Genomic DNA, 18,772 nt, shown 5'->3' on the forward strand with positions numbered 1-18,772 from the left:
CCAGCGGAAGGGCAGAAAGAGCCAGGGTCTCGTCCCGGGCCCAGAGGGTCTCCCCCTCCGGGCCCGCGGTTCCCGGGCTTCCCCCGCCTCTGGGGGGCGAGGGCCCAGCCCTGCAGGTTTCCCTGTGGCTGCGGCGGGAGGCAGTGCGTGGGATGGAGGTTTTGCTCCTCCGGTTCCCCGCGGAGAGCCAAGCCGGGCAAGCTGTGAAGTAGGTGCCATGAGCGCAGGTCCTCAAGTGGCTCCAAAACAAAGTTCACACACCCGAGCGCCCTTCTGCGCCAAGAGCCCGGATAGCTCAGTCGGTAGAGCATCAGACTTTTAATCTGAGGGTCCAGGGTTCAAGTCCCTGTTCGGGCGCAACTTTTGTGAAAGAAAAACTTTAAAAAGAATCCGACAAGCAAAACCCGGCGTAAAACCCGGCGTGTCCCGCAGCCCGGCTTGGGTTTGTAGCCGGCTGTCGCGCGGGGGTCCGGGGAAAGGCCGTGGTCGCCGCGCTCCGTTTTGGGGCAGTTTGAGGAGAGGAGCGTTCGGGAAATGCTTCGGGAATCGCCTCGGGATCCTGTTTCCTGAGCTGGGCAAACGTTAAAGAACAGCTCGGGTGTTAGCTGTTACTGTTGTTCCCTTCTCTATTCTACGGGCGACCAAACTGAGACACAAAGGGCAAGTGAGAGAGTCCGAATTCGGACGCAGCTCTCGGGGCCTGGTGTCCCCAGAGACACACATTTCATATGTGCCAAATCCTGCGTAAATTACAGGCCAGATTGAGATCTCTCTGTCTCTCCTCCTCCTCCTCCTCCTCCTCCTCCTCCTCCTCCTCCTCCTCCTCCTCCTCCTCCTCCTCCTCCTCCTCCTTCCTTCTTTTCCTTCTTCCTTCTTCTCCTCCCTTCTTCCTTCTTCTTCTTCTTCTTCTTCTTCTTCTTCTTCTTCTTCTTCTTCTTCTTCTTCTTCTTCTTCTTCTTCTTCTTCTTCTTCTTCTTCTTCTTCTTCTTCTTCTTCTTCTTCTTCTTCTTCTTCTTCTTCTTCTTCTTCTTCTTCTTCTTCTCCTTTTCTCTCTCTCTCTCTCTGTCTCTCTGTCTCTCTGTCTCTGTCTCTCTCTGTCTCTGTCTCTCTCTCCTATGTCCAAAATCTAGCTAGTCCTAAGGTTTGAAGGGGGTCCCCGGATCCCCTTATTTATTTTCCTGATCACAAGCATTTCTTTCAGTTATTTCAGCATGATTCTGAGAAGGCCCCCCTGGGTTTCCCCAGCCCAAGGGATTCCTGGCACAGAGAAAGGTTAGGAACTGTGCTCTAGGGGGCGAGGATGTAATTCATACACAGATAATTATATGCTCGTACATTAATTACGTGAAACATCCTGCAGAGTCATTTCAAGAACTGGAGGGCATTGTTAACCCGGGAGACTTGGGAAAGGAAGGGGCGTCCAAGGATCCGGAGGTCTGTGTGAGGGAGCTAAGCTTCGGAGCCACTGTGGGAACAGGAAATTGGAAATCACAGAGGGTTGTATGAACTCAGCTGAATTTTGTTGACACCTTGTTTAAATGAAGCAAAAAGTTGCCATCTCCGACTTAGAAACCTTATGGGTTGAATCAGATCTTAATGATCGCTGGGTAAGTGGAGTTTTGGCATAGAACGCAAATTTAGGGTTTGGAGACACGGCTTCTGAGGAGATCACTATCTTGGTTCATCATCCTTGCTTTGTAGGCCTGCTGCTGAAAGATACTACAGAAGGATTGCACCCCCAGATCCCTTTGCCTCAAGGTCTCCCGGGGTGATGTGACCCTCCAATATCCAAATCCATCCAATAGGGTGATTTTTGTCTGTGTGGGACCTTATCCTTCTTCCTTCCAAAATAAACAACAAAATCAAATTTTTCACTATTTTAATTCCAGGAAAAAAGTCAACCTTTTTAAAACTCTATGCCAGCCCTTGTATTAAGTGCCTGAGTTACAAAGACATGCACAGTTCCTGCCCTCAAGAAGCTCCAAGGAAGGAAATAATCTGCAAATAACTGTGAGCTTATCAGATATGTCCGTGGTAAGTTCATGGAAGCTCTAGTTTGTGGGAATTGAAAGAAGGATGGGGAATGATTGGGAAAGACTTCTTGCAAAAGGGAGAATGAAAAGAAAGTCTAGTGCTTTGCAGACATGAGAGATAAACCAACGAACAGATGTGGATTGGGAGGCAGAGAAGGCCGACATGGGACTGTAAAGGAGGAGGATAAGTTGTAAAAAGAACTGGAAAGGTAGGAAAGGGCCAGGGGCCAATTTATGAAGGACTTTAAAAACCAAACAGGATTTTATATTTGATATTGGAAGTAACTGGGAGTTACTGACATTTATTGAGTAGGGGGATCTGCTTTAGGAAGGTCCCCTTGACAACTGAGTAGACAATGTACCCTTGAAAGAACAGCTAGATAGATGGTTCTTTCAATCGTACATCGTTGAGGTAATGAAGGCCTGTCCCAGGATGGTTGTCCCCTTGGGAGTAGACAATGGCATTTACTTCTGAGGTGTTGCAAAGGTGGGATCAATGGGACTTGGCAACAGATTGGATAAAGAGGGGTGGGGCGAATGAGAGCGACAAGTCAAGGATGACACCTAGTTGGGAGAGCCTGGTTCATTGGAAGCATGGTGGCCATTTTAACAATAACAGAAACTTTGAAGGGTTTTGGTTGTCTGGGAGAGGAATAGGGGACATAAACATAATAGACAATAATAATGAAAAAACAAGCTGCATGCAATGAACTGTGGGGGTTCCTGCGGGAGAAGGCAGAATTTGAGCTGACACTCGTCTTTTGGATGTGAAAAAAAGTGACCAGATCTTTGGCTAATACTACAAGCATTCACGGATTATAGACACAGAAAATAAATGGCAAAAATTGACAAAGAATAATCTGAGCTCCAACGATGATTGATCAGAAGACACTTTCTTCCAGATCCTTTGTAAGGATGGGGCTTGGAGTGTGCACATGGGAAGAAGTTCTGGGTTGGGGAACAGAATTGGAAGTTACATACGTATATGTATACATGCAACTCATACATATATGTACACGCATATATGTAGATATATGTACATGTGTATATACACACCTATCAGCTTTACTGAAATATTTTCTATTATCCCTCCTTTTCTTTAAAAACAAAATTCTCTGGGAGTGGGGCAGATAGAGGGGAAATTTTAGGCAATCATAGTATATACTTCGTGTGTGTGTGTGTGTGTGTGAATGGGGGAGGTTTCTGATATCACTGAATGATCCCCTTTGTCTCCAGTCTATAATACATGGAAAAATGTGACAGGAAATGAACTTGGAAAGCAGGACTGCACGGTACTCTGAGGCTTACTCGAATGACAGGCACAAGGGTTTGAGGTGACACAAATCCTTTAGATGTGAAAAAAGAGGGCAGCTGTGGCCAGTATCTCAGACACTGACTTTTATCTTTTATGGGTGTCAACTTGTCGTTAATTTTATTATTATTATTTTTTTGCCTCTCAAGCCATCACTTTTGCACGTGATCATGGATTTGTTTAAAGCTGCAATGAATGAATGAATGAATGAATGAATGAACTAATTATCTCAAATCCTCACCCACCCACCCACCCACCCTTCCTTTCGGATCTGTCGTTGCCTCCTTGGACAAGCGCCCCCAGTTTGCTCTCTGGAATACACGGTGATGGAAGGTTATCTTTTTCTGACTTCCACTGGTTATAAATAGAAATCACGCCGGGAAACCCTTGAAAAAATCCGCTCGGACTTGGGGGCTAACCAAGCTGAAGGCCGCTTCCGTGGCGCCGAAATAGCTCAGTTGGGAGAGCGTTAGACTGAAGATCTAAAGGTCCCTGGTTCGATCCCGGGTTTCGGCAGATGCTTTTTATTTTTTTTTGTGTGTGTGTGTTTTTTCCTTCCCTTCCTCCTGATTGAGGAAAATGGTCGGTTTCAATGGAAGAGGTTTCCCTGCGTCCGCTTTCCCGCGCGCTTTCTTCCCCCCTCCCCTCCCCGGGCGCCTCTGCACCAGGCGAGAGGTTCCGAGGAGAGTCCGGTGTAACGCGGGCCGCCGCGAATGCTCAGGGTTCTGAGGCCGCGCGCCATCGCGGAGCATCCCCCAGGCCCAGCTGCTCCGGCCACAGATTTATTCGTTAATAAAATAAACAATGGAGAGTGTGGACTTGTAGGCGGGAAGCTGCACCCTGTCCTTAAAGGCTCGAGGCGAAGCCCCGTCTCCTATCTGAGGTTCCATAGTGTAGTGGTTATCACGTCTGCTTTACACGCAGAAGGTCCTGGGTTCGAGCCCCAGTGGAACCAAGAAGTATGTGTTTTATTATGCACGTGAGGTCGACTTTTGGAAGATTCAGCAATTTCAGGGAGGCGGGGAGAAGGGGGCGCAGGCGCAGGCGCGTCCGGGCTTGGGGCCCGGAGTTCTGGAAAACGGGTCGGGCTGACTTTTGAGCTGAGGTGGCCGCCTGATGCAGGAGCCGCTTAAAAATATAGCCCCTCCTTCCCCAAAACGGTCTCTGGAGGAATACAGGATTCGAACTATAAACCTCCTGGTGAACATCCCCAGACCTTACCAGCTGAGCCACCCGAAAAACTTGCCGGGAGCTCCTTGCATTCTGCCTCTACTGTAATCAGCCAATTTGTGTATCGAGCGCGTTTTAAAGAATTTACTTTGCGAGATTTCCTGCTCAGTGAGAACTCTGTTTCTGGAGCTTTGTTTCTTTCTTTTTCTTTCTTTCTTTTTCTTCTTCTTATTATAGGTTTTTATTTACATGTTATATGCATGGGTAATTTTTCAGCATTAACAATTGCAAATCCTTTTGTTCCAACTTTTCCCCTCCTTCCCCCGACCCCCTCCCCCAGATGGCAGGTGGATTAATACACGTTAAATATGTTAAAGTATAAATTAAATATAATATATGTATGCATGTCCTAACGGTTATTTTGCTGTACAAAAAGAATCGGACTCTGAAATAGTGTACAATTAGCCTGTAGGGAAATCCAAAATGCGGGCGGACACAAATAGAGGGATTGGGAATTCAATGTAATGGTTCCTAGTCATCTCCCAGAGTTCTTTCTCTGGGCGTAGCTGGTTCAGTTCATTCCTGCTCCATTGGAGCTGATTTGGTTGATCTCATTGCTGGAGATGGCTATGTGTATCAGAATTGATCATCATCTAGTATTGTTGTTGACGTATATAATGATCTCCTGGTCCTGCTCATTTCACTCAGCATCAGTTCGTGTCAGTCTCTCCAGGCCTTTCTGAAATCATCCTGTTGGTCATTTCTTACAGAACAATAATATTCCATGATATTCATATACCACAATTTATTCAGCCATTCTCCAATCGATGGGCATCCACTTAGTTTCCAGTTTCTGGCATTACAAAAAGGGCTGCCACAAACACTCTTGCACATACAGGTCCCTTTTCCTGCTTTAAGATCTCTTTGGGATATAATCCCAGTAGTAACACTGCTGGATCAAAGGATATGCACAGTTTGCTAACTTTTTGAGCATAGTTCCAGATCTCTCTCCGGAATGGTTGGATGTATTCACAATTCCACCAACAATGTATCAGTGTCCCTGTTTTCCCACATCCCCTCCAACATTCCGCGTTATCTTTCCCTGTCATTCTAGCCAATCTGACAGGTGTCTAGTGGTATCTCAGAGTTGTCTTAATTTGCATTTCTCTGATGAATAATAACTTGGCCCATCTTTTCATATGACTAGAAATAAGTTTCAATTTCTTCGTCTGAGAATTGTCTGTTCATATCCTTTGTCCATTTATCCGGGTTCTTTATTCTTTACTGCGGCTTCTCGTTGTTAGTCAAGTCAATAAGCGCCTACTATGTGCCAGGCTCTGTGCTGAGCTTGGATCCGTTGAGATCATGCAAGTAATATTGAGGAACCCTGTAGAATAGAATTATAAATGAGGTTTATTTATCCCGGTGCTGCCTGGGTGCGGAAGAAGCGAGCAGTAGCTTAGTATGGCAAAGCCTTTGAAGGGCCCTTTCCGATATTGCCCTGGGAAGAGGACTTGCCCTAGGAATTCAGTTTCCAGCTTCCCCCCCTCCCCCCTCCCCTCCCCTCCCCTCCCCCTCCCCTCTATTCCTCTCCTCCCCTCCCCCCTCCCCTCTCTTCCCCACGTACCCCACCTCCCTCACCTCCCGCACCTTCCCCCTCCTCCCCCCTCATGTGGATAGTGATTAGAGAATAAATTCCCAAAAATGTGAGCCTCCTACCAGAAGTGGGGTTCGAACCCACGCGGACACATGTCCATTGGATCTTAAGTCCAACGCCTTAACCACTCGGCCATTCTGGTCGGCGATGGTGGCTCTTTTCCCCCTCCCCAGTTGAGGTCTCATCTACCGAGTTCCTCTCCCGGTGGCCCACACCGAGGAGGGCAAGGGGACCCACCCTCAAAAGAAAGACCAGTACAGGGGGGACCTCTACCCCCACCTGGAGCCTTCTCGTCCTTCCGGCCCAGAAGGCACCGAGCGCGAGCTGAGGTGACCTTTTGGCCCCGGACACTGTACTGAATGACCTTTTCCTAGTGGCCTGCTTAAACGTGCCCAGGAGTCTCCCCAAGCTCGGAGCGTCCCGCCAGGATCCCTGTCCCCCAGGACTTTACAATCTACAGGACATATCTAGCCTGCAGCGATGTGAATGAGGATACGAGACAGCCAGGCCACGGAAATCCGTAGTAATGGGGGAGGAGGGCAAGGGAGCGGGCCCCAAACCCTTCCGAGCTGTTATTTTTTTCCTCCTTCATTTTTACCTCCCTCTGTCTCCCGTACCCAGATCCAGGGCCATCGATCTCGCGCTTCCTGGAACCAGCCCCTTGTACATCCTTCACTCCGGCGACTTCCCCGGGCTGGCTCGCATAGACTCGTTCCAGTGCTCGCTCTTCTCCCTTTCCAGCTTCTTTTCCAGTCTCACCTGAAGCCCCAATTTCTGCAAGAAACCTCTGCTCTTTCATCTGAGAGTAAGCCCAAATTCTCCTGTTTCGGACTTCCTGGAACGTATTTGCTTACATGCGATCTGGGCCATTAGAATGCAAACTCCTTGAGGGGAAGCGACTGTGTATTTTTTTTTTTAGGGGGTGGGGGCTCATTTATTTATTCATTCATTCATTCATCCATGCATCCATTCATCCATCGATCCATCTATTTATTCATTCAGTCATTTATTTATTCATCCATCCATCCATCCATCCATCTATTTTTTCATTCAGTCATTTATTTATTCATCCATCCATTTATTCATTCATTCATCCATCCATCTACTTATTCAGTCATTTATTTATTCATCCATCCATCCATCCATTTATTCATTCAATCATTTATTCATTCATTCATCCATCCATCTATTTATTCATTCAGTCATTTATTTATTCATCCATCCATCCATCCATCCATCCATTTATTCATCCATCCATCCATCCATCTACTTATTCATTCACTCATTTATTTATTCATCCATCCATCCATTTATTCATTCATTCATCCATCCATCCATCCATCCATCTACTTATTCATTCAGTCATTTATTTATTCATCCATCCATCCATCCATTTATTCATTCATTCATTCATCCATCCATCTATTCATTCATTCATCCATCCATCTATTTATTCATTCAGTCATTTATTTATTCATCCATCCATCCATCCATCCATCCATTTATTCATTCAATCATTTATTCATTCATTCATCCATCCATCTACTTATTCATTCACTCATTTATTTATTCATCCATCCATCCATTTATTCATTCATTCATCCATCCATCCATCTATTTATTCATTCAGTCATTTATTTATTCATCCATCCATCCATCCATCCATCTATTTTTTCATTCAGTCATTCATCCATCCATTTATTCATTCATTCATCCATCCATCTACTTATTCAGTCATTTATTTATTCATCCATCCATCCATCCATTTATTCATTCAATCATTTATTCATTCATTCATCCATCCATCTATTTATTCATTCAGTCATTTATTTATTCATCCATCCATCCATCCATCCATCCATTTATTCATCCATCCATCCATCCATCTACTTATTCATTCACTCATTTATTTATTCATCCATCCATCCATCCATCCATCCACCCATCCACCCACCCATCCATCCATCCATCCATCCATCCATCTATCTATCTATTTTTAATACATATCCTCAATGCTTAGCATCGAACCTGGCACATAGTGAGCATTGAACCATACTTATGGACTTGACGGAGACGTAGTCTCGGGGAGGGGACACCCATTAAGAACCATGTGTCAAGCATCTTCCAAGAGCGGGGACCCCAGGATTTAGAGCCGACCATGGACAGATGCGACCCTCCGGGGGCTCCCAGACTCCCACAAAACTCCCCTCCGCTCTTCCTTTTTGGTACCAGGAGATACGCAAGCTGTTGACCCCAAGTGACCGCCCAGCTTTTAGAGAGGTCATGTGGGTATGGATTTTCTTGGGAATGGTCGGAGATGGGCTGCGTGGGAAGGGTAGGAAATGACTTCCACCATACTCGTGTCTCCCTGCTTTTGAAAGTTGTTGACTGGAAACTTGTCCCGGTTCTCGGAGAGATCACGTGGGCATTATAAACAACTGGACTTTGGATTTATCTTTTCTTTGGGAATGATAGGAAAGGGAATTCCTTTTCATTTCTAAAATTACGACTCTGGTGGGACTCGAACCCACAACCTTTGAATTCCTTCAGCTCTACTAGAAGTCCAATGCGCTATCCATTGCGCCACAGAGCCACTGGTTTGGAGGAGCCTCTCTTAATGGTCTCATCTGCAGACCAAAGTTCCAATGTATAAAAGCAATGCTGGAGTTTACACTCGGGAGGCAGCTTGAAGAGCTTCTCAACTCTTTTGTTATACGTGGAAAGGCCGGCTGGGACCCCTCGCGAGAAGTGCGCGCGTCTTTGCTTGTGTGAGCGGTGGCCCATCACCTCTCCCGGGCAGGGCCGGTGCGCGCGCGGGGCAGGAGGAGGGTGCTTGGGGGGGCCCGGATTTACGGAGGGCCAATGGGATTTTGGCTTGTAAATAAAAAAACAAGGATCCGCTGTCAATTGGGGGAAAGTGAGGAGAAAAAAAAAAGGTGACAAGATGTCATAATTCTCTTCAAAGCTCTTAAAGACAAAGGTCATCAGCGGTTCCATAGTGTAGCGGTTATCACGTCTGCTTTACACGCAGAAGGTCCTGGGTTCGAGCCCCAGTGGAACCAGGAAGAAACAACTTTTGTTCGTGACTTTAGAAAAATTTTCACCTGGAAAGAAGCAAAATCCGAATCATTTCAGTCCGTTTCCTTCACACGCGGACACAGACGGTCAGGAAGAAAACCTATTAGAACTTTGCTCCTTTTCAATGATACTATTCTCCAAATGGGAAAAGTAGGAAAAATTGAACTGCGTTCGCTAAGCCCCAAATGGCCCCGAATGAACTCATCCTCCCCTTATCGACCTGCAAAGCGGGCCTGGGGTTGGGGAGGGGGCCGGGGCTAACGGATGCTCCCTAAGGCCCTCCCCTTCCGGTAGCATCTCGGTACCAAAGCTCTCCCTCGCGTGGCTGCAGGTGCCCGCGGCTGAGCGTCCCGCGGGGGCTGCCGGGAGAGTTCCCATAAGCCTCAGGCTCGGAGCATGCTGTCCGGGGATCAGGAGCTCCCGCTTGTCAGCGCCTTTGCCCCGGAGGCGGGAAACTATTCAGAGGCTTCGGACGGGGAGTCGGGCAGACGCGGGGGAGGCGGAAGTGATCGGAGGCTTTAAGGGAGAGGTCCGGGAGGCTGGTCTGAGGGGGTCCCGGGTGAAACTATGGGTGGGGGGGGGTTTCCAGATCAAGAAGTTAATAGTCATGGCCACTAGGTGGCGCAGTGGAGAGAGCACCAGCCCTGAAATCGAAAAGACACTTAGCTGGCTGTGTGACCTTGGGTAAGTCACTTAACTCCAATTGCCTCAGGAAAAGACGTTAATAAGCATTTAGGAAGCTTTTGGTGTTTGATCTGAGTCTTGAGGAGAAGAAAGCTCCTAGACCCACAAAGATCTCGCCCCTGCAGTGCTCAGACATCCTGGAAAAGGATTTCTCTTGGAGAGTTTCCCTACGGGACCGTGGATCCCGAGAATATCCGCGGAGAAATGCTCCAGGGGCGCGAGGAGCAGCCTTGTAGACTTCAGAAAGCTGCCCATCGTCAGTGTCTGCTACCGGCCCTCACACGTGCCCCATGGGTGATTACTGCCACCACCCACCAATCTTCCTTTTATGGTGACTTCAGTTTCTTAATTTTTTTTTTTATTTTTTATTATAGTAACTTTTTATGGACAGAACCCATGCCAGGGTAATTTTTTTTTTTTACAACATTATCCCTTGCACTCGCTTCTGTTCCGTTTTTTCCCTCCCACCCTCCACCCCCTCCCCTAGATGGCAAGCAGTCCTATATAGGTTGAATATGGATGACTCCAGTTTCCAGGAAGCAGGGAGTCTAAAGAGCTAGCAGAGGGCACAACTCCAGAAGACTGGGTTTGTTGACCATTAATCTGGGGATCTCTCCCCCCTATTTATTCCAGAACCATCAGACCCAGCCAAAGGCTCCATTCTTAGCAGAAACAGCACACTTCTCCTACCCACAAGTCCAGGAGCGTGGGGCTATGCTGGAACCTCATTAACAGTGTGTCTTTCTTTAGCATTTTGAGGTTTACAGAACTCTTCTTCTGTGAGGTAGATTGTGCAAAGATCGCCCTTCTCATTTTATAGATGAGAAAAGAAGAAAAGGAAATTGTAACAGAGTCACCTCCATAGTAATATCTGAGGTAACACTTGCTCTCTAGTCTTTCTTCTAGTGTTTTGACAACTCTGGACTAAATTGGTGAAACATTATTGACAGTTTTTGGGTCTTGAAAGGCGCGAGCTGCAGACTGCCAGTTATCAAAGCCAGATCTGGGAACTAGAGCCTCTTTTCTACACTTTTTAGTCATGGAATTATAGTCTAAGGGGACAGGTGTCTTACAGTGACCAAGAAAAGCCTGAGGTTGTTTGGGGCTGAAGGACAGAGCCCACTTAGAAAAGTCCATTGGAGCCAGTCCATATCAGCCCAGTTGGTGAGGACCCAGAAAAGGCAATGGATGACTTGCCCAATCATGGTTGTCCTTTGAGTTGGTGACCAGTCTCTTCTTTTTCTGGATGCTAGGTGTCTTTGTGGAAGAGTGTTCCTGATATTGGTGGAAATGCTTGTGACTACTGTTTTTACTGTGCATTTGAGGAACTTGACTCTGCTAAAGAACTGAAGGATGCTTATGTCATGTTCTAGAGCACTGTTTTTTCCTGAAGGATTCCTATAGGAAACTAAGCTCAGAAGTCTGACACACTGTTCCATCCCTGGGCTCAGTATCCCTTCTTATTCTGACAGTTCTCTGTGGGGACAAGAGACAACTATGGGTGACACATGAAGACCTTCATAGTTGAGAGAAAAATAAAAGGGCCAATGGAAAGAGAAGGGAAAGGGAGAATGAAATTTAGCCTAGCTTATTCTGGCAGAATTTATTATTTTTTTTTTATTAAAGCTTTTTATTTTCAAAATATCTGCCTGGATAATTTTTCGACATTGATCCTTGCAAAACCTTATGTTCCACATTTTCCCCTTTCCCCCCATCCTCTCCCTTAGATGACAAATAATTCAATATATGTTAAACATGTTAAAATGTATGTTAAATCCAACATATGCATACATATTTATACAATTATCTTGCTGTATAAGAAAAATAAGATCAAAAAGGAAAAAAAATGAGAAAGAAAATAAAATGCAAGCAAACAACTAAAAGAGTGAAAATGCTATGTTGTGGTTCACACGCAGTTCCCACAGTTCTCTCTCTGGGTGTAGCTGATTCTCTTCATTACTCAATAATTGGAGCTGGTTTGAATCATCTCATTGTTGAAGAGAGCCACGTCCTCAGAACTGATCATCGAATAATCTTGTTGTTGTCATAACTTGGAAATGGATGATACCTCGAAGGGCATCTTGTCTAATTTCTCTGCTTTAAAATAAGGAATTGAGGCCAATCGAGGTTGAGTGCTTTGCTACATCAGTAATAAAATTATAGAACTTGGGTCTTTGGTTGAAAAGGAAATTTTCTGGAAAAGTAGACAATTCCCTTCATCCCTTCCCATTGGAGAGACACAAGGAACTTCTTGGTTGGTCCCTTCTGTGACTGGCTGATTTCAAGGTGATTGTCAGCTTCTTCAATTAAGTCAGGGGCTCTTCTGCCTAAGTCCCCATTATATAAATGAAAGCAATTATTATTTATGTAGAATGTTAGAGCCTGAAGGGACTTGAGACCAAAGAATGTTGAAGTTGGAAGGGACCTCAGAACATTCCCTCCAATCCCTACAGTCATAACATGCAGAGAGGTTACATCATTTGCCTTAGGTCACTCAGTGAGCCGTTAGTAGGTTCATGTCGCCTGGTTCCCAGGCCATTGGCTTTTCAATTTTTAATGTGGACTCTTTAATACAGATATTCTTGAATGGAGGGGGTCTAGTGTCTGTGCATCTTATTATGTACCTTGCTTTTTTGTGTTTGTAATAATCTAAATTCTTTGTCTTCACTGGTTACTTAGGATCACTCCCATCACTATACCCGGGATGCAGATATTAGCAAGGATTACTTCCTGGAGTATCTGTCCCATGCAAATAACGAGCATAAAATTCAAGTCAGTTTTTCCCTGTTAGCCCAGAGCCAATTCCTTTGCAGAAGGTACAAGTCTTCTGTGTAATCTTCTCATGGATGATTTCATCTCCTGATTTCTTAGTGTGTAAATCAGGGGATTCAAGAGAGGGGAGATGACAGTGAAGGTGACAGAGATGACCCGGTCGGAGGGAAGGGCAGTGAAAGGCCTTGCATATACATAGATACAGGGCACAAAATGCAGGGTGACCACAATGATGTGGGAGGAGCAGGTGGAGATGGCTTTCCTCCTGCCCTCTCCAGTATGAGACCTCAACATCACCATGATGATTGTGTAGGATACAGTGAGTAGAAAGAACCAAAGTACGGCGAGGAGACCATTGTTGGAGATCATTAGGATCTCCAGAGCAAAGGTATCGATGCAGGCAAGTTTGAGGACTTGGGGGACATCACAGTAGAAACTGTCAATGATATTAGGTCCACAGAAGGGGAGGGGGAGCAACAGACAGATCTGTACAATGGAGTGTATGAAGCCCCCCACCCAGGAGGCCACTATGAGCCCAAGACACCTTCCGTTACTCATGAGGGTCACATAGTGAAGGGGCTTTGAGATGGCCAAATAACGATCTAAAGCCATTACAGACAGAGTAAAAATATCCACCCCACCAATGAAGTGGAAGAAAAACATCTGTGTCATGCAACCATTGAACGAGATGGTCTTTCTTTCAGCTAAAAGATCTATCAAAACCTTTGGAGCAGTGATGGAGGAGAAGCAGATATCCAAAATGGATAGATTTCGGAGCAGGAAGTACATAGGTGTGTGGAGGCGAGACTCACAAGTCACAGTGAGCATGATAAGGAGATTTCCCAGTAGAGTTATTATGTGTATTAGGAATAATGAAAGAAATAAGATGATGCTCAACTTTGGAGACTGGGTAAGCCCCACAAAAACAAATTCCTTTACCCTGGTGTGATTCCCCAGTTCCATCAGCTCATGTTTCCTCTTCTTTGGCCACCTTGGGAAAAAAGAATTAAATAATAAACAATATATACATTTACTCAGATATCCCCCTCCTTTAACTGCACTCATCATCTGCTGATTTCGCTTCTACTCATATACTGCTCAATGAAGCAAGACTAAATCGTAAAATAATAGTGGATGGACCTACTATCTATTTATATGACACGATCTAAACTGGATTCTCATGATAATGAAACAATCCTTTTTTAAAATCTCCCTAATTGGTTGATTCACTGTCCTACTGACCAACCATTTCCCAAACCTTTTAAGATCTCAGATTTGTCATTGTTCTTCCTTTTTCCACCTTCTCAATCGAGAACCTTGCTCCATGTTTCATTTTTAAAAATGGTGACAGTCACAAAGAGTTCTTGCTTCTTTCCTCTTCTTCATCTCACATCGCTCAGGTGCCTCCTTAATTACTATCTCATATAGTGAAGTGGTCCTTCCCCTTGACAAACCATTTCACATGCACAAGTAATTCCATTCCACCATGACTTATTCAGCAAATTGTCTATTCTACCATCCTAACTCTTATTTTAAAAAATTGATAGACTTTTATTTTCAAAATACCAAAAGACAGCTTTCAACCTTCACCCCTGAAAAATCTCGTGTTCCAAATTTTCCTTTCTCCCTTCCTCTCACCCCCTGGACCATGAACTGCAAGTAATCCAATATAGGTAAAATATATGTAATTCTTCTAAACATATTTCCACATGTATCATGCTTTATCAAAAAAATCAGATCAAAAAGGAAAGAAAGTAGCAAAAAACAACAAAGGTGAAAATACTATGCTGTGATCCACATTCTGTCTCCATGGTCCTCTTTCTGGATACAGATGGCTTTTTCCATCATAAGTCTATTGGAATGGGATGAATCACCTCATTGTTGAAAAGGACCAAATCCATCACAATTGATCATCACATAATCTTGTTGTTGCTATATACAAAGTTGTCCTGGTTCTACTCATTTCACTTAGCATCAGTACATGCAAGTTTTTCCAGGCTTTTCTGAAATCATCTTGCTCATCATTTCTTATAGAAGATAATATTCTATATTATTCTATACCATAACTTCTTCAGTCCTTCCCCAACTGATGGTAATCCATTTCCTTGCCACTACAAAAAGGGCTGTTACAAACATATTTGCACACGTGGGGCCTTTTCTCTTTTTTATGATCTCTTTGGATACAGACCCTGTAGAGACTACCTACCCTGCTGGATCAAAGGGCATGCACACTTCGTTAGTCCTTCAAGCATAGTTCCAAATTGCTCTCCAGAATGGTTGGATTAGTTGACAACTCCCCCAACAATATCATCCCTACTTTCACTTATTTTCTCTCTCTCCCTCTATTGGTTACTTCCCTAAAGTAACTGGGAGATAAGAAGATCTCCCAGTATAGTTATTATATACATGTCTCTCTCATTCTCAGAAAATCTTCACTTTCTCCAGCCATCTCTGCTCTATGTTATCCTGTATTTTTTTTTCTCTTTTTTTGGCTAAATATGTTGAAAAGACAGTCTACAAGAAGGTTCTCTGCTTGTTTTCCTCATGTTATCTTCTCTAAGGTCTGGCTTCCAACTTATCACTCAACTCTTTCCAAACTTCCCAGTGATCTCTTTATTGCCAAACCGATTGACTTTTATATTCCCCATTTTTCTTAACTTCTCTGCATCCTTAGATACTGCCAATCACTTATCTTCTTGTTAGTGGCTTTTGTGATGCTGCCCTGTCTTGATTTTCCTCCTACTTGATGCTTCTCATTCTCCTTCGCTGGATCTTTATCTGGATATTGGCCACTGATCATGGGTGTCCTTGAGGCTTTGAATTGGACCCCATTTTGTTCTTTCTCTGGACCAGGGCTTCTTAAACTGATTCATGACCCCATATAGAGTCTCATAGTTGAATGTGGGATTCACAAAATTATGATTGATCATCAGTAAATGTTTGATGGAGCTACCTCTTTTATAAACCTGTATACGTAGGATTTACATAAAAATTTTTCAGTTAAAAAGGGATTGTGAGTGGGAAAAATTAGAAAAGCCTTGCTCTTGACTATATCTCTTGGGGATTTCATCAACTCTCAGGGATTCACTGCTATATTTCTGAAGATTTATTTATCTAATCCTTGGATTATTTATCTAATTGTGCCTTATTTATCTAATCCATTTGGAGTTTTCTTGGTAGACACTGGAATGTTTTGTCATTTCCTTCTCTAGCTCATTTTCATATTTTTTATTTTCTTCATTTACATCTAAAACGATTTTTACATTTGCGTTTAAAACTTTGAGTTCCAGATTCTCTCCTTTCTTCTCTAGCTCATCTTGACTCCCCCCCCCCCCAATTGAAAACAATTTATTTTACAGATGAGGAGCTGAAGCAAACAGGATTAAGTGACTTGACCAGGGTCACACAGCTAGTAAAATATCGGAAGCTGAATTTGAATTTAGGTCCTACAGATTCGCAGGAAGATGCTTTTTTTTTTTTTAAATGGACCACCTAGCTGTCCTGCAGGGTTTACCAGATTGGAAAGGTCTTTACTTGCCACAAAGAGGATTTGTAATTTTTCCAGAATTAACAGTCAGAGCTTGGTTTAGGACTTAATTAGGGGTCAAAACTCGGGGTGAGTGGACAAGCCATAATTTCAGGAAAGGATCATAACTTAGTTCTGACAGGTTGGGGGTCAAGAAGGTCGGGGAGCAGGAGACAGCAAGTCAAGGGCAAGAGATAATGAGCAATACCCAGGCATTTGAGATAAGCCCCTGGAGTTTTATGACTCACTGGAATGTGAGAGTGGCCAGAGCTTCTAGGACTCAGTTCTCTCAGTCCCAATGGGGCAAGAAAGGGTGGGGTGGCCACAACAATTCAACTCAGGACATTATAATTCAGGGAAACTGAGGCAGGGAAGCTGAGGCATTACAATATACTCAGGTACAAAAGGCACAATTTTCCTTAAGGATAGTGCCCATAGCCCTCTCTAGTCTTTCTGGTTGATGCTACTTTGTATTTTCATCTGAAGGAGCTTGGAGAAGATTAGGATGAAACTATAGGATGAAGGCTTTGGTTTCAAGAAGGATAAGGAACAAAAAAGAAATAAAACTAAGGATTGATATGGGACCTTTGAAAGTCTTTCTTTTCTTGTTCCCCAGGCTTTTTGTAATTTTTTCTTCCTCTTGCTTGTACCTTCAAGCTGTGAGATGCTATTTAATTCAATTCAGTAGGCATTTGCTAATTGCCTAGAGCCCCAAATATAGGGCAAATTAGTGACCTGACTTTCTTAGTTAGGTCTAAACCCTGTAGAGATCTGAAGGCATTTTCCTCAAGTTGTTAGTATAGAATTATGGGAATTCTGCTGAAAGTTTTCCACCTGCATCTGTACAAGTACCAAGAGCAAACTATCCCTGCTTTTTTGTCTTCTTCTCTCTGTAGCATGCTTTGCAGACCACCAGAGGTCCTCAGAATACTAAGGACCCTATTTCTTACAATTATGAAACTATTCTATTACTTTACGTGGCCTTTCCTTTGTATCAAACCTGTATTGTGTCTGACAGAGTCTTTGTATGATATTAGTGGGCTCTTGGCACTCAATAGATAGAACTTTATATCCAGGCTAGGGGTGGATAGAGTTCCATTTATGAGTTTGTGTTTGATGCTGGACAAATCATTCAATCTTTCTATTCCCAGGATACTCTAATCCCCTGTTTTAGTTGTTCTCATTTCCTTTGTCTTCTTCCTATTATTCCTTTTTCTCTTTTTCTCCTTCCTCTTTCTCATTTTCCTCTTCTTCCTTTTTTCTCACTCCCTCTTGTTCTTTCTTATCTCCTTCCTCTTTCCTTTCTATCACCTCTTGATCTTTGTCATAACTGATATTTTTGCCATTACCTTCTTCCTTCATACCTTTTCCTTGCCCTTCTTTCATCCTCCTCCTCTTCTATCTTTCACATTTATCTGACATTTACAAATTTCCACACTGATTTTGCATTCGTGATTTTATTCCACCTTTGTAACCACTCCATAAAGGAAATTAGAATGAATTTTGATGTACTCTTGTTTTTACAAAGGAGAAAACTTAGATGAGAGTATCGAGAAAAGACAACCTTTTGCTCAAAGGTTAAATAGCTTCTTAATGGGTAAACCAAGACTGGCCAGAAACCTTTGTGCTTTGATCTACTGTTTCTTTCCCTGTGCTTCATTTCCAGACTATATGTTGGAGATCAGACTCATATAAACATGAGTAATGAAGCCTTCTCTGGAGATAGTATTCTTTCCTGACCAGCTGCAGAACTTTGTTTTATGCCATAAGACACATTAGTACAAATTCAGGCTTTTAGCTGGCTGGATCAGGGCTAAAAGGTATAAAGGTCAGGGCTCTTCTCTACATGGGTTGAACCTTCTCTAATTAGGTTCCTGATGTCATTCATATTATGTCCCCAAAATACAATACCTTGTCCATCCCTCCAAGTACAATGGATTCTAATAAGATCTTGTTGATAGACTGTGTCTATGATCTCCCCACTTCTCAACCTCTTCTTCCTGACCAGTTAGCTAAGTTTGTGGAAGTTTATCCCCATCCTGGCTTTTAATAATTCATTTTATGGCCTTAACAACATTTAGAGACTGTTTGTTAATTCATAGAGAGGTGATCATTTCCATGGAAATAATATCCACTGAAATTAGGGATATTTGAAATATTGAAGCACGTGTATGTGTGTGTATATGCTTGTATGTATCCATGTCTACACATGAGACAGCTAGATTGCTTAATGGTTAGAGCTCTGAGCCTGGAGTTCTTCGGTTGCTCTCAGTTGTAGTCAGTTCCTCATGATCTCATTTGGGGTTTTCTTGGCAAAGATACTGGAATCATTTTCCATTTTCTTCTTCAGCTCATTTTACAGATGAGGAAACTGAGGCAAACAGGGTTAAATAATGAATATGAATCTTTGTCACTCCAGGTCTGGCACTCTACTGTACTACCTTGGAGTCAGGGAGCCCTGAATTCTAATGTGGCCTCAGACATTTATTGCCTGTATGACTCTGGACAAATCACCTCACCCAGTTCTCTTCAGTTTCCTC

The 18,772-nt window shown here is 43.8% G+C and overlaps 1 protein-coding gene and 6 non-coding genes across 7 annotated transcripts; 4 read left to right on the forward strand and 3 right to left on the reverse strand.

Moving 5' to 3' along the window:
* Nucleotides 1–284: 284 nt before the first annotated feature.
* Nucleotides 285–357, forward strand: TRNAK-UUU. Its single transcript has one exon. It is a non-coding gene; the product is annotated as a tRNA-Lys (tRNA).
* Nucleotides 358–3,788: 3,431 nt separating this feature from the next.
* Nucleotides 3,789–3,861, forward strand: TRNAF-GAA. Its single transcript has one exon. It is a non-coding gene; the product is annotated as a tRNA-Phe (tRNA).
* Nucleotides 3,862–4,227: 366 nt separating this feature from the next.
* TRNAV-UAC lies at nucleotides 4,228–4,300 on the forward strand. The gene has a single exon. It is a non-coding gene; the product is annotated as a tRNA-Val (tRNA).
* A 1,931-nt stretch (nucleotides 4,301–6,231) lies between these two features.
* Nucleotides 6,232–6,314, reverse strand: TRNAL-UAA. The gene has a single exon. It is a non-coding gene; the product is annotated as a tRNA-Leu (tRNA).
* A 2,364-nt stretch (nucleotides 6,315–8,678) lies between these two features.
* Nucleotides 8,679–8,765, reverse strand: TRNAR-UCU. Its single transcript is given in 2 exon segments — nucleotides 8,679–8,714; nucleotides 8,729–8,765. It is a non-coding gene; the product is annotated as a tRNA-Arg (tRNA).
* A 396-nt stretch (nucleotides 8,766–9,161) lies between these two features.
* Nucleotides 9,162–9,234, forward strand: TRNAV-UAC. The gene has a single exon. It is a non-coding gene; the product is annotated as a tRNA-Val (tRNA).
* A 2,689-nt stretch (nucleotides 9,235–11,923) lies between these two features.
* Nucleotides 11,924–13,677, reverse strand: LOC100921285 (olfactory receptor 4D11-like). Its single transcript, XM_003774448.2, has one exon. It carries the CDS (start codon nucleotides 13,667–13,669, stop codon nucleotides 12,722–12,724), a length of 948 nt encoding a protein of 315 aa, XP_003774496.2. The 5' UTR covers nucleotides 13,670–13,677; the 3' UTR covers nucleotides 11,924–12,721.
* Nucleotides 13,678–18,772: the final 5,095 nt, after the last annotated feature.

Source organism: Sarcophilus harrisii, chromosome 6 (genome assembly GCF_902635505.1).
Source record: "Sarcophilus harrisii chromosome 6, mSarHar1.11, whole genome shotgun sequence".
Taxonomy (NCBI): Eukaryota; Metazoa; Chordata; class Mammalia; order Dasyuromorphia; family Dasyuridae; genus Sarcophilus; species Sarcophilus harrisii.

What these genes read in the sequence shown, in the direction of transcription:
- LOC100921285 (XM_003774448.2), bottom strand. Translation starts at nt 13,669, where the DNA reads ATGGAACTGGGGAATCACACCAGGGTAAAGGAATTTGTTTTTGTGGGG.